Source organism: Temnothorax nylanderi, unplaced genomic scaffold (assembly GCF_030848795.1).
Source record: "Temnothorax nylanderi isolate EJ_2023f unplaced genomic scaffold, tnyl_v1.0 TNYL_tig0018_pilon, whole genome shotgun sequence".
Classification (NCBI taxonomy): Eukaryota; Metazoa; Arthropoda; class Insecta; order Hymenoptera; family Formicidae; genus Temnothorax; species Temnothorax nylanderi.
The window spans coordinates 297,928-312,567 of NW_027249080.1; the positions used below are offsets into that span (position 1 = coordinate 297,928).

The 14,640-nt window shown below is 48.0% G+C and overlaps 1 protein-coding gene and 1 long non-coding RNA gene across 6 annotated transcripts in view; one reads left to right on the forward strand and one right to left on the reverse strand.

The window, feature by feature from the left end:
* The window catches only part of LOC139768798 (uncharacterized), a 170,818-nt gene that overhangs the window by 52,974 nt on the left and 103,204 nt on the right, over nt 1-14,640 (forward strand). The window lies entirely within an intron of this gene.
* The window catches only part of Sp1 (transcription factor Sp8), an 80,008-nt gene continuing 68,582 nt past the window's right edge, over nt 3,215-14,640 (reverse strand). For 4 of the 5 annotated variants that reach the window (XM_071699341.1, XM_071699339.1, XM_071699340.1 and 1 more), the window contains 2 exons: nt 4,981-6,019; nt 3,215-4,912 (listed from right to left, as the gene is read on the reverse strand). In XM_071699341.1, the coding sequence (XP_071555442.1) occupies nt 4,053-4,912; nt 4,981-5,986 (1,866 nt within the window). In that variant the 5' untranslated portion in view covers nt 5,987-6,019 and the 3' untranslated portion in view covers nt 3,215-4,052. Of the gene's footprint in view, nt 6,020-14,640 lie in introns of all 5 variants that reach the window. The other variant, XM_071699342.1, reaches the window with a different exon arrangement.

Genomic DNA, 14,640 nt, shown 5'->3' on the forward strand with positions numbered 1-14,640 from the left:
TAACCATAGCCTCGTTAGTCCTCTCTGCGCAGTCTTCCCTCGGCTTTACAACCGGTTCGGATTAGCGTATTAATCTGTTCGCCCATTCGACAGGTTGGTTACGCTCGCCATCTCGTTCACGCTTAACAAATTTCACGAATAATATTGTAACGAATCTAGATGAGAAGCATATTGTTTGACATGATAATCAAAATTATTTCGAGATGCGTGCTATCATAAAGTTTTTCAGCAAGCACTTCCTATTTTTCATGAAAGACAAAAGTATCATGAGTTCTTATCGTGAATCATGTACCAGCGATACGTCAACTTTTTTTTTACCGCACGAAAGGCGCCTCTCGCTTTTCCCTAGACACTCCAGTCTGCGGTGAGGTCGAGAAAGAGGCGGTTTCGCTTTTGAAATTTTAACCGTGGTATCCCCAACCGAAGTCAAATCGTTAGGATCATGAGATTTGTTAACAGACCTCGAAGGGGCGAGAAACGACGAGTCTTTTGAGCTCCTTTGTCGTATTTTTTTACTAAGCTTTGCCGACATCACGGTGTGAAATTTCAAAGTGCCATTCAGTTTTCCGTCATCTCTCTACTTAGTACTTTGCTCTCTCTCTCCGTCATTCACTAATTTGTTTTCGGAGAAACCGATTGACTTGAGACACTTATTACTGAATTCTTAAATAAAATAAAATAAAATAAAAATGGTTTTACTTACCTGTCGTTTTTCCATATCCATAATTGTTATTTTTACATTAATTAAATTATTATTTTCATATTAGCAAAATGATACGTGCAACGTATTCAATTTACTTCTCCCGGTTGTGCGGTACATCTCTGCCATTCGTAATCCATTTATAGATCGTGATGAGCGCGATCCGCGCGGGACGAGTGTTTGCGAGCAAAGTGTCGTTCCGCCGGCTTCATAAAACGCTCCCGCCGCTCCATTCGTTTCAATTGTATCGCGATGGGGCGCACCGCCGTGAAATTAATCGCACAGCGGTGTCTTTGTCTGGTGACGGTGCGCGACCTTTATTATCGCAACACGTTCGAAAGAACAGACGGATCTAATGACCCCGAGCCTTGAGAACGGTCTCGCGGACGTGACACTCGCACGCGCCTAATTATTCACTCGCAAGCAACTGGACAGACGTGATATCTCCCGAAGGAAAATCCTTCCCTTTAATTTATTGGTGCGCGTACGCGGCATACATAAATACGAGCGCGAGTTACGAAAAAAATTACGATAAAACTATACGTTAACATGTGTCTCGAGTTAATTAAATATCATTCTATTTGTATCTCGAATCGTAATTTGTACGAACACTCTTTGATGAAAGGTTATTAATAATCGCAAGGATGTGTGGTTACTTTTTTTTAGAAGAATTACAGAAAGTACACGAGTAAAATGATATTTATGCCAAGTCTATTAAATATTTTAAAACAGTATTTTATTGAAGATTACTTACTCTCTTCTTAAATATTAAAATTTTATCGAAACATTAATATTATATAAATAGTTACGTTAGTTTAGAAATACAGTAGATGTAATACGATACTTCAAAGGAAACAAAAGATTATGATAATGATACAGAATAAAAATAAATTTTCTTCGAATTTTTTAAAAATTTATTTTACAGAACACAATGCATATTTTATTTGATGAATTATAACTGTAGTGATTCTGAGTACAGCACAGATTCAGCATGTTGCAGCAGATGTACGTACGATTGTCGTCAGCTTCCGTGAAACAAATAATGGAATGGAGGATAAAGTAGTTACGTAAGTGCGGAAGAGTTGAAGCGGCGTAGAATACCTACCAATCGCTATATCTCGAGCGAGGAAGAATGCTTCCTGCATTAGGAGCGTACGGCCATGGTCGTAAAGGCGCGATGATCTGTGGGTAGAGGGTGAGCAGTGGCTGGTACCGAGGGGGTTGCAAATTGAATAACAAACGTTCACCCTCCTCGGTTAAATCACCGAAAAAGCCATCCCCCGGGCTTGCACGCTTGCCGCTAGACGTTAACCGCACCCCCCGCGAATTGCTGCGGCGCAACCCCGGCGCGACCCTCTCCGACTGCTTTGCATAACGATCTTATTTCGTAATCTCTGCCATATTGATCCAGTTTATGGCGTCGCGCTTGAAAATTGTTTATTGCGGTGTCTTCGTCAGGGCATGTCGAATCTGCAGCTCCGCGGCACCGCACCTTCGGTGAAACATGAATTCCGTCTTTACATTAGAAGTTTATTAAGTTTTTTGTACCAACTTTGCGGCGCCTTTGTAAACACTTTATTCTAGCCGCATCCGAGAATGAAAGATCATTTTTCTATAATTGCTTCATTAATTTGCAAAACGTATCTATGTTTTAAAAACATGCAATTGTCTCTTGACACGAATTGTTGCTTCTGCTGTCATTGTTTGAAGAATATTGCGCATGTTGTAATCAATTATGACCGGCCAGAATGCTCGGGAGAATCAACTTTATAGAAGCTTAATGATCGCGTGACGCGGCTACTCTACTGTTTAGGTCCGAGAGAGGCGAGCCGAGTCATTCTCGCTAATAAGATCGAGAAGCTGAAGCACGTATCGGGCGCATTTCCCTTGCACTCGCGAGGCGATGCCCGACGCCGCGGTGATCGGCGAAATCTGCGAACGGGGAGCGAAGGTCGAAATAAAATCCTGGAGCGGGAAAATAAAGTGGCACGACAAAGTGGGGGAGGCCCGATGTTATGACGGGACATTTCACGGTTGGCAGGATCTGGGATTTAACGGCCCGTGCGATAATATCGTCCCAGAAGCTCGTGTCCCGCTCGTGCTCCGCCGTGTTCTCCACTCAGTGTCGTTCTTTGTCGGCCTGTTGATACATTGAGGATAATATTCGCTAGCGTCAGACTACAGGACTCTTCATCGCGAATATTTAGATCTATATGTGTCAAAATTAAAAATCATTATTGGCGCATACGCGTTGTACTCGCAAAGCAATTATGAATGAACTTACTTTCAATTCGTGCGTAGGAATCACGTTTAGCAGGCGAGGAAGATAAATTAATCCAGGTTGACACGCGCACGGGTTGCACCTTAATAAACAGCGGCAGCAAGAGCGAGGGTCGAGCCAGGAGTTAATAGAAATTAGTGCGGACTGTTTTTTCATAGATTGCAATAGGAAGTCGGCAATTGGGCGGTAGGGACGAGCTTCGTGAATGGAGTGAAAGTCGAATAGAGTCGTCGTTATTCACAAAAGCATTATTTATTTCCTTTTTCTCACTTTAAAATGAATTTATAATTTTTATAATAATACAGTAATAAAGAAGAGTTAATAGTAATAATTAATAATTAATAATTAATAATAATTAATAATAATTCATTGATAATAGTGCGATACTACATCCAAAGGGTGGGCTGATATGAGTTATCGTTCAAGTCCAAGTTCCAAACGTAATCAACAAATTGCCTGGAAAAAATTTTAAATTCACTAAGGAAAATCACTTTCTCGTCAGACAGTGTTCAAGGCCCTGTGTGGTATGAAATCGTTTGGAACCTGTCCGTGTCCATACTCCACGGTCGTTTCTCTTTAATTCGTTCCGTCTCTCGCCTTCCGAAAATGAACGGAAGAGAAGAGTCGGGGCAGGGCGCGAAGTGTTTTGTCGGTGTATGGTACAACGCGACAGTGCTTTATGTATATATATATATATTTATATATTTATATATATATATATTTATATTTATATATTTATACGGGTTACTTCTTTTTACACATCATTACACCGCTTAATTAATATAATATCATCTCTCTTTCTCTCCCTCTCTCTTTCGCGCCCTATATATATAAATATATATATTATGTACAAATAAAAAAATCCTGAAATATCCGCGTGCGTGCGTTACGAGGACCATCTCCGTATAGTCAGAATACCAGGACGGGGAGTCAGATTCGTGTGTATGTACCTCCGTGTATGTACTCGTGTCTACGTGTTATGTATCATTCGTGCCTGCGTGTATGATCGCGGCGGACGGACGTGCGGTGGATTGTGACCGGTTGTTGGACGCGAAGTGCGCTCGTAACCGCTTAGAGACTATGTACAGGCGCGGGGGACGAGGGTGAGGGAGTCTGCGCGGTCCCCGGCGTGCCAGGATTCTGTTGCACAGAGTAGGAGTTATTTTGTCGCGAGTGCTGCTGTTGGTGCGATGGGTGATGATGATGGTGATGGTGGTGGTGATGATTCTGGTGTTGCTGATGGTGGTGATGGGGAGTCGACGGATTGATGGTCGAGTGATTCTGCATGAGGTTCAGGTTGAGGGGGTAGGATAGGGGGGAGCCCAGGGCCGTTGCGGCAGCGGTACTGCAGGCACCGGCTCCGGGCCCCACCGGGCTCAGTGCATGCTCATCCCCGCGTGCGGGTGGTGGGCCGCCGGGACGGAGGTTGCGTGATGATGAGGATGGTGCATTAGAGGCGGGAGATGCGGGTGGTGGGGATGGTGTGGGGTCAGAGGCGGCGGGGTCATCTGTATTGGAGTCATGGGGGTTGTCGGCTGATGGCCGAGAGTGGTGGTGGTGGTCTGGGGGGAGGTGGTGTTGCTGGTGTCCTGGCCCGCCACCACCGCTGCCGCCGCCGCCGCCGCCGCTGCCGCCGCTACCGCCAGCTGCTGCTGCTGTTGCTGCTGCTGCTGGGCCTGAGCCGGCTGCTGCGGCGGCTGCGGCTGCGGCACCGAGCTGGAAGTGGGACTCTGCTGACTCCCGTTGTCCTCGCTGTCGGAGCAGGACTCGGCCGACGAGCTCCCCGCTCCCCCCTTGCCCTTGCTGCCGCTGCTGCTGCTGCTGCTGCTGTGGGTCTTGACGTGCTTCGCGAGATGGTCGCTGCGCATGAACCGCTTGTTGCAGACCGGACAGGCGAATCTCTTTTCGCCGGTGTGGGTTCGAAGGTGCCGCTGCAACTCATCCGAACGTGTGAACCGCTTGCCACAGAAAAGCCAGTTGCAAACAAACGGTCGCTCACCAGTGTGCCACCGTAAGTGGGCCTTCAGATGCGACGTTTTCCCGTAGACCTTGCCGCACCCCGGTATGTGGCAGCTATGGATGTTCTTCTTCCTGAGGTGCACGCCGGCGGGACCGAGTCTCTCGGCTTCTTGACAATTCGGACAATCGCAGGTGGCGCGCCCGGTGTAGCGTCTCTGCGAGCGCGGCGAGGGCGCTTGGCTAACGCCGGCGCCCCCGACGCCGACACCGCCGCCGCTGCCCTGAGGGCTTCCGGCACCGGCGACGGCGCCGGCCGTGGCGGCCGCGTGGTGATGGAGTCCAAATCCGGGCGGCCCGCCCGGTAGCATCGACTTGTACGTATCTTGCAGGAGATTGTGGCCGGCCGTCGTCGCTGTGGTCAGCAAGTGATTGCCGGCCAGCGCTAGGCTCGTCGAGTAGTCGGCCGAATAATTGGCCATTTGCGCCGCGTGGACACCGACGCCGACGGTGCTGCTCACGTCCAGCCATCCGCCGGCAGTTGCGGCGCCGTGCACGTCCCACCAACCGTCGCTCGCTTTAATTCCACCGTGCGTTGCGCCCGGCATCGCGTTGAACGGCCACGATTCGTACGGATGCCTGCCGTACACCGAGCCCAGGGTCGCGCCCTCGACCTTGCCCAGAAGACTACTTTGATGGTGATGCGGGTCGCCGGCCGGCTGGGCGCTCGCCGTTCCAGGGAAATATAATTCGCTACCATACTGCGGCGCGGTCGAGGCGCAAGACGTCACCGGCGCCCTGGCGTAACCACCGGTCGTGCTGCCGGCGCTGCTCGTCGCCGTCGGTCTCTGGCTCACTCCCGTCGTTGTGCACCCACCGCTCCCGCCGCCTCCTCCACCTCCGCCGCCGCCTCCCCCGCCGGTGTGCTGTGGCGAGCTGCCGCTGCTCTGCGGACTCTTCTTCCAGGGGTGGAAACCCTTGCCCACGGCTGCGTCCGCCAGCGGCGGCGGGCTCTTGCTGCTTAGCTTGTTGCATTGCGCCGCCAGCATGGCCAGAGGTGTGCCTCGTAGTCCCGGATGATCCTGTAACATAATTGAAAAATCTATGTTTACTCTTTGATCATAATTTCACTGTGTAAGAAAAAGGCTTATTGATATCTCATGATTTTTTTTATTTTAAAACATGCATTGTCCGTGTGACGCGATAAGTATAATTCGAGCTAATATTGCTTTTGCACTAGATTTATATCAAGGATTATAAACGTGACAAATTCTTTGTTAAAAGCGACGAATGTTTACGGGCATGCGTGATCTCGCTTTACAACGATGTGCTAACACGCTCGCTCGCGCGCGCGCATATTACCAGTTCTTTTCGGGATTTTTTAACGTCGGAAACGCTCGTTATGGCGCAATCTCGTCGGTGCGATTACGCAAATCGGTAATAACAACTCTGGAGCGAATTACGTATCGCGCGTATCGATTCACGGGACTATCGGGATACTTTTTCGTGCTAGCGCGGGTCGTAATATCGAAATCTGGCGGTTGGTGGACGCCCATAATCGCCCCGCCGCGTCTAAATCGATCTAAAAAGTAGTCCCGGTCTGGGCCCAGGCCCAAGAAGAGGGAGAAAGAGGAAAGTCTTCCCCTAAGGGCATATAATGACACTAAATTGCCGCTCCTATCCTAGAAGAGATCCAAGATTAGTCGCTGAAAGTAATGAGACCCGGATAGACCGACCGCTCTACCTTAGGCCGCTTTCATGCAAATTGTTCTCGAATCAAGCACAAGGTCGACGTACGATTTCCATGATACCATGATTAAGCGACCCGAAATAACGTGGGAAAATACTGGGATCTTGGAAACAAGTATGAAGAAGATCAAGATCAACTCGCTTGAGATATCGCGTAAATATGCGACCGGCAACGAGATAAGAATTATAATTTGTGATAGAAGCATGAGATGAGAACTCTCGATGCAAATTGAGCAAATTCAATTCGGCACAATTTGTGTGTAGATTCCACGGCAGATTTCAATGAGCCTTCCAATTCCGAGAAACTTGCGAGAACTCGTGCTCCTTTCGCGCACACGCGGCCCGAGGAATTAGAGGGAACGCAATTTGTGTGCGAGTTAAAAATTAGAGCGAACGGCAGAAGCCGACTCTGAAACTTTAGATAACGAACTTCATCAAAAGCAGCTCCATGCAAATCGCTCGCGGGGGTAGCGCGGGGATGAAAGGACAAGGAGAGCGTCGGCGGCTACTGAAGGGCCGGAGGCTGAAGAGGAGAGGTCCCGAAGCGGATTTAGACGCGGAGAGGTAAAAGCGAGAGGGTCCGCGGAAGCGGCAGGAAATTAAGGTCTGGAGGGCCGCGCGGCCATTAGCAGCCGGCGCCATGGAGGCGACACGCCCCCACGTGGATTCAACCTTGCGCCAGCAACACCGGCGAAAGACAACGAACGCGCGCACCCTTCCAGGATGGAAGAGACGTGAGAGAGAGAGAGAGAGAAAGAGAGGGCGCGAGAGGGGAAAGAGAAAGGAAAAACGGAGAAGTCGCGGCCGCACCACACGCTCGATCTATCCTTCGAAGAGATTCGGAGTCCTGCTCGGTTGCCCCGATCATTCATCAACGCGTACAACAAATGTCCCGCTCATATTTCTTCGCGGTAACATGACATATTATTGTATATGGTCGTTATTTAGGTTGCGCTCGTGTACGAAGCGCCGTTTCAAGGCTTTCCGGGTGATTTAGTACACTGTTACCTTTAAAGTAATAATAAGTTAAATAACCAAGTGTTAAAATGTAGATACGTTTGTAAAAACGATTTACATCTCGAGAAAGCTGCGAATCGAGCGAGATATCTATAGTTTACATTTGAACGAGACGTCGAAAGGTACCGAGAGTTATTATTCCGAAAAATCTCCGAACGCGCTGTGTGATTGCTCCCCGTTACGATGCTCTCGACGAATGGTAGCGCTCGTTGACGCAGAGGTCGTAGAGGGTGACGACTGGCACGGGAGAATTTCCGCGGAGGGTTGAAAGGACGAAATCGTCTCTCCCGCTTTTACGTCGAGAGGGAGGCGGAAGGTTTAGCGCGGTGGAGATCGCAACGGGGTTGAGTGTCTCTCCGCCGGTGTACGAGCCACGCCCTCTTCAAGCTCGATGAGTGCAGGTTGTAGGCAGGCCACGTATCGATCCGCCGGGACAATATGACAGTGGCCTGCGGAGACAACGACGTCCCTCGCGATCAGCTCCCTCCACAGTCTCCATCGCTGAACCCTACGCGTGGATACACGCCCTCCATGACGCGTTGCGCGCGTACGCGTTAACCGTCTCGATCACGATTCGCGGCTATTATCACTTTTCTGCCTACCGCCTCTCACTCTTTTCGTCTACCGCGATACGCGCTTTCTTCGTAATGAGATATCAATAGCTTCTGAGCTGACTCAGCCTCAAGTTGGAATTAATCGCGAGAGATCGTTCGGTCAAACGAACAATCGTGTTGGCGGAAGTGCGACGATCGCGTAGGTGAAAAAGTGCGTAGTACGAAATTGACGGAGCGTAAAGAGTACCGAACTATCAGCACCGGCACCGGCGAGGCCCGGGTCCCTCGCACCCTCCTGTCGGCACGGTTAAAAGGGAGCCGCCGACGTGAAATGGGCACCGGTAGGATCCTTTGTTTTAGCCGCGTGACGTCACGCCCCTCGTAGCCAGCTAGGACTAATAATGCCTGGAGCTACGCCGCGCATAAATTAAAACGAAGAATCCTCGCTTGTCTCGCCTCGTCCCGTCTGTGCCGGCTCGGATCTTTTTCCGAGAACTCATTCGCGCCAAGGCGTCGCGCGATTGCTTCCCGACCGGCGCGGCGAGGCCTCGAACGTGCCAGGAAGTATCGACCGCCGCACGAGATCGTTAACGAGATCGGTCACTCGACACCCGATGCGACGCGACGCGGCGCCGGACGGCGGAAAATAAAGCGGAAACGTCGGCGATCGTTCGAGCACGAGCCACGTGACAGCTGAATGCGAGGGAGGTAAAAGACCCGACAGCGAGGGTGCGAAGCAACAAACCGTGGGGTGTCTACCGGTCGAGCTTCGTGGCGAACCGCATCCGACGTCCGTGTCAAACTTTCATTCCCCTTTCAGCTCGAAGAGAACCCTCGTTCGCACATCAGGCGAGACGCGCGTTGATCGGTACTTTATGCATGCACGCTAACAAAGATATCGAGAATCCGTCCAGTTGATCCGAATAACCCACCCCCCCCCCCTTTAAACGCGTAAGAAGAAAATGTTTTCTTTTTTAAAGACAAGAAAATATATCTCTCTTGCTTACGGCGGTTACAAATTTTTATTTCTACGAAAACGCAAGTCATTCGAGAAACGACTTAAAAATTTATCTCTGCTATCAAATCGTTGTCGTCGAATTAGCCGGAGACAATTAAAAGAACGACGGAACCGTGGAAAAAGGATTGCTTCGTGGCACCATAATGGAGCGCCGCGCAAAATTAGTCGGCGCTCTTTTCTGCTTTCGGTGTAAAAAGTGTCGGTCGTTCTCGAGAGCCATTGACCGCGATCTCCAAGCACCTGCCGAGCCGGCATGGTCGAGTTTCTGATTGGATCCACCTGCATTGAGCAGCCCCCAACCATGAGTGGTATTGACCAACTACTTCACCACGTCAAACTTTGCGTATTTTAATTTCTAGTTTTGTATGTTTAACTGAATCATACTCATTACCTCTCTCCATATACGCGTTCCTTTTGCCATTTTTATAGATCGTAAAAAATGTTTTACTCTATTACGATATGACGCTATTTTACTTTCATTGTGAAGATGAATATTAATATTTGTTAATACTGGAAAAATTTTTTTAAGTCGGTACCTGATACAAGTATATAGTATGTTTAAGAGTAGTCTTGTTTATATTTTAAAATATTATATATTATAATTTTAAGATATTTCAGGAAAGAGGGGGAACCTTAATTAATCCTAAAATGTAATCCATTTCATATTTATCACATAACGTACGGTGATTTATTTCGTGCTGCGAGTGAAAAATGGGGTAAAATTATTCACAAATCACGTAAATAAGTAACGTAACTATTATTACCATGCAAATTGTAACATGTTACAGATACGGTGCATACCATCGGATTATAATTTAAAATGGTATTATTACTTCTGCCTGAAACGATCTCGTTGGCATTATTCTCTTTACAATCTCGATACGCTTACGCGGGGGAAAGAAATGTACCTAGATCGAGCGGTCGAATTGTTGAACGCGATTTCCATACCGCGCTAATTACTCGTCCGAGGTACAACTCGGGCGAAATGTAGCGGACGGCACGGAATGCCGTTGCACGTTGAACGTGGCCAGGACGGCCAGGTCTTCGTCGGGTCGGGCGCGCTGGGCACGTACGTCAACGAAGGGTTACGCGGGCAGGCCTTCCCTTGGCGAGGAGAGCGATGCCAGCGATAGTACGAATGCGGGTTACTTCGAATGCTAATTATTTGTTTATCAGCCTCCGCATGCAACCGCGCCGGCACGCAGCCCAGTGTCCCGATAAGAAGCGGTGCCCCTTGAAGCTGTTGCGCGCTAGAGTTATATACGCTCGACGTCGGCCTCGCAGATAATTGCCGCGATTATAAAAACGTTCGCTTTGCCTCGCTCGTCTTTCTCGTTATCGGACTGGCCGTCGACTTCGATATACTCGTTTCCTACGTTGTTTCCCTACGTCGTTTCGTGGCTTCCTCCCTCCCTCTCGCTCTTTTTCCCGATACTCCTTTTCCTCCGTTCTTCGCGGTTATCTTGAAGTGTAAATTAAGATTTAATACGCATGATCGAGTTAAAAAGTACGTACTACCGTACGTATATTCGTACGAATGCGAATGGCGATATCAAAGTAGTAAGAATACAAAGTTTAACTAGTAGCAGAAATTTCTACTTTGCAGCAATGTTGCGTGACGTAGAATTGCACGTTACGATGATAGTTCGTAAGCTGAAAAAAAAAGAAATAAAAACTTTTTCCTATTGGTTACAAGACGCGTTATTTGAGCAACCTCATTGCATTTATAAAGTTAATTGTGTGATAGCACTATCCACGTAGCGTCCATATAGGTCATGCAATATTGTCCAAATTCTGCCCAAGATATGACGTTGAGCCAAAGTGAATTCGACGCAGATTAACGCCGCGAGAGATAAATTTTCAGTCGTGTAGTTCATACGTCGCTCAAGCGCGCTCTCACATATAATAATCGCGGCTTCTCTCCCCCTCCTGCCTAATAGTTGCGAAAATCTTTTCACGTTGGCGACTGGCACCTCGTTTTCCTTCCGCCTCGTTTCTCCGGCTTCGCGAACCCGGACCCCTCGATCGACCGATGGAACGATGGAACAAAATTGTATATTCGCACGCAACGCGACTGCCATTATATACGGGAGAGAAACTAGCCGCGAGGTCGTCGGTCCTCCTTTCGACAAAATGGCGCTGCTTTTCTTGCTCTCGTCGGTATCTTCTCTTTTAATCTCGCGCGCGACACTGACCGCGTCCCCAACAAATGGATTTTTAACTCGGCCCATCTAAGCCGCCCGAGGTCCACCCAGCGACCGTTTGTTACACGAGGGACGCGGCGTATCGCGCCTAGCATCAACGACAGCGATCATTAACGAGTTACACTATATACGGCTAGATTGCTCGAATCTCGTGAGCTCGAGAACTTCGAACAAACTAATTTTTCCACGACGCTTGTAAGATAGAATTCAAATCTATCTGCAACTCGGAGACCATTTCCACGGCAGCGCTCTCGTCGTAACACCGCGCGTGCAAGACGTTTATTAATACCGGAGATCTCAAATGAAAGAGAATTAAGTAATACGTCTTATCTGTCTGTCGTATCGTTCGCTCATAAATAATTATTAGCAAATTAAATTACGCGCGATAAATTTTTCTGAATATTAGGAAACGCGCGAGAAGCGAGGGCGCGGAAGAGGGGAGAAAAAGAGGAGGTTTTCTGCAAAGGACGGGATTAATAATCTTATTCATGAGTGACCGCAGGCCGGCGCCGAACAGCGCCGCACTGTGACGGAACCTCCGTTAGTTCCCACCGGAGCCGAGCTACCTGTTATCCTCTGCCTGCTAAATTATGTTTTTTAATTAAATCCATCGTAAAGGAGCGGCTCGCCTGTATACCTCACTCGCCGCCCTTCTCAGCCAGGTCTCCTATTCCCTTCTCGCACGCCGCGTTACGAAAGAGCCGATCGTACGTCCGAGAGTGTCTACGTCGGGTAACCGTGGCTCGAGGCCAAAACAGGGAGCTATCCAAATTTATTCGGCTATCCTATAGCCCGAGAGGCATCTCCTACTTTGCCTCCTTTTTGCTCCTCCTCCCGACGGCATCGAATATTTTTTTATTTCCTTTGCCGCGGACCCTCGACAAATTTCAAATCGCCCTTGGATCCAATGATTTCCGGGTAAGGATGTAAATCGGGTTCAATATTGTAAGATATTTCTCTATTTAGCATACTCTATTTCGTGATCAATTTTACCTCTGTCAATCACTAATCAATTCTCATATATTAATAAGATCGATTATGGATCCTTGTAGTAACGTAAGCGAAGTACTACAAACTAGCACTTTTAGATTAAGATTAAAGAGAGCGCCAAACTGTTCGTTGGGCAAACAGTGAAAAAGAAGCGGATGGAAATGGGGGGCAGACAGAAGAGAAGGACTACCAATTCATTAGCTCTCGTAAATCCGTCGCCCCCGCCGGCGTTGAATATTAAGCGGGCATTACGCGGTCCGGTTATAACTCGTAGCCAGTTAACACCGGTATCATCTTCCCGACCTTCCGCACTCCTGTGCGCGGTTATTCCAATGCACTTCCGAACAAGAATCCTCGGTTATCAGAAAGTCGCAAAGTTGACGAAAAGTTCGATAACGCCGCACTCAATTTCCGGCAAAAATCGCGACTCGTTTTTCAAACGTTACGTCTTCATTAGGCTAATGAGGGCGGAGTAAATCTCGAGGGGCACGTCGCGGCGTCGCCTGCTTGCGCGCGCGCGCACGCGGTGGAGAGAGTGCATTTCCAGAATGCCCTTGTCGAGGAACGACGGAAGCAGCCGCACATTTGCATAGAGTAATTTAGTGGTACATAAAATTCCGCAGCCAATTAGCGCCGGAGTGTCCGATCTATCGCCCGGCCAGCCGTTTTAACGCGTTTCGCTCGCCGCGGAACGCTTCTAATTTGGGAAGACGGTGACCCCCTTAAGAGCGGAGACATTCTCGCCCCATTAAAAAAACCCGCGCTTCTTTGCACAGGTTTTATCATCTCGTACGAGTTTTACTGTCAGGTATACTAGCAGCACCACTTTTACGTCTCGGACTAATATTCGGGCCACCCACTCTAATATTCATATTCGAGGAAAAGTTTTTATCCTTTGGACGCAGCGCCGACATGTATTTTGCCTGAAATTGCATCTAATTAAAATACTAACAGATTGAGAATACATGAATATGCGATATGTACAGATTATTAAAAATGCATCGTTTATATCTCGTTAAAAGTCTTTCGCTTTGAGCTGATGCTGCCGATACATCAAAATGTGATTTTTACATACAGAAAGAGTTTGGCCCTCTTCATTTAAATCCTCCATTTATTACTATTTCCTACTAGCTCTAATAAGATATCGCCGCGAGGCAGGCAAGCGATATATATATATATATATATATCGGTCGGCGCTCATTGTGACTCGAAGTCCCACGGAATCGGAGGCCATTCGTAATTCTAGATCTCGACAAAGCTCATACCGGAGCTTCGCACGGAAGCGGATCAAGCACGGAAAGCGCAAAACGCGTTGTACGTCGGAAGCCGTGCATTAGCATATAGACGGAGTTGCCTCCTGGCGATGGTGTTGGGTAGGTAGGTAGCCACCAAGGGGCTCTTATTTATTAACGATGTATTCTTCACTGCTACGCCGTATTTGCTCACTTTGTTCTCGTTAACCCTTCCCACCTTCCTCCGCCGTGAGGTCCGCGCGGAACTACTCGACTAAATAAAACCAATTTGACCGAGATAGGGTAGGAGCGTATGCGGTAGCGGTCAAAGGATGACTAAGCCGGACAGGTTGATTAACTCACTGATGCACTATTCAATTTCGATCTGATATCTGAAAACTCTCCATATGATAAAATGCGATGCAATGACGAAGCTCTTAATAAAATTATTCAAGTAACTGAAATAAGATCTGCATTTACGATTTTTTACAATAGAACATTATGTAATTAAACAATTCTCTTTTCTAACTATATACATGACGAGAGAAATGAAATGGAAAGGGAGATTTATATATGTACCACTGAAATGGACAACAATTATTTTACGTCGTCCATTAATTTTTCCTCTGTACAATTTATGCTTTCCTAAATGTTCATTCAGTTATTTATACGTGTTACAAATTACATTAACCGCGTCTGATCAATCGCGTCGTAAAGTGCGTATTATAATTTCGAAAATACTAGCCACGGATTCCTGCCCAATGTTCCGAAAGGACACTCGGTCTCGGAGCGTTTAATAAATTTCTCTATCTATGCGCTTCCATTCTCGTGGACGTTCACAGCTGTTTGTAACTCGCGGGGACTCGTAGCGACAATAATTTCTGAATAGCGCGCCGGGCTCGGCCTCCTTATTATGACGCGTGAAAGGCGCGCGGTCGT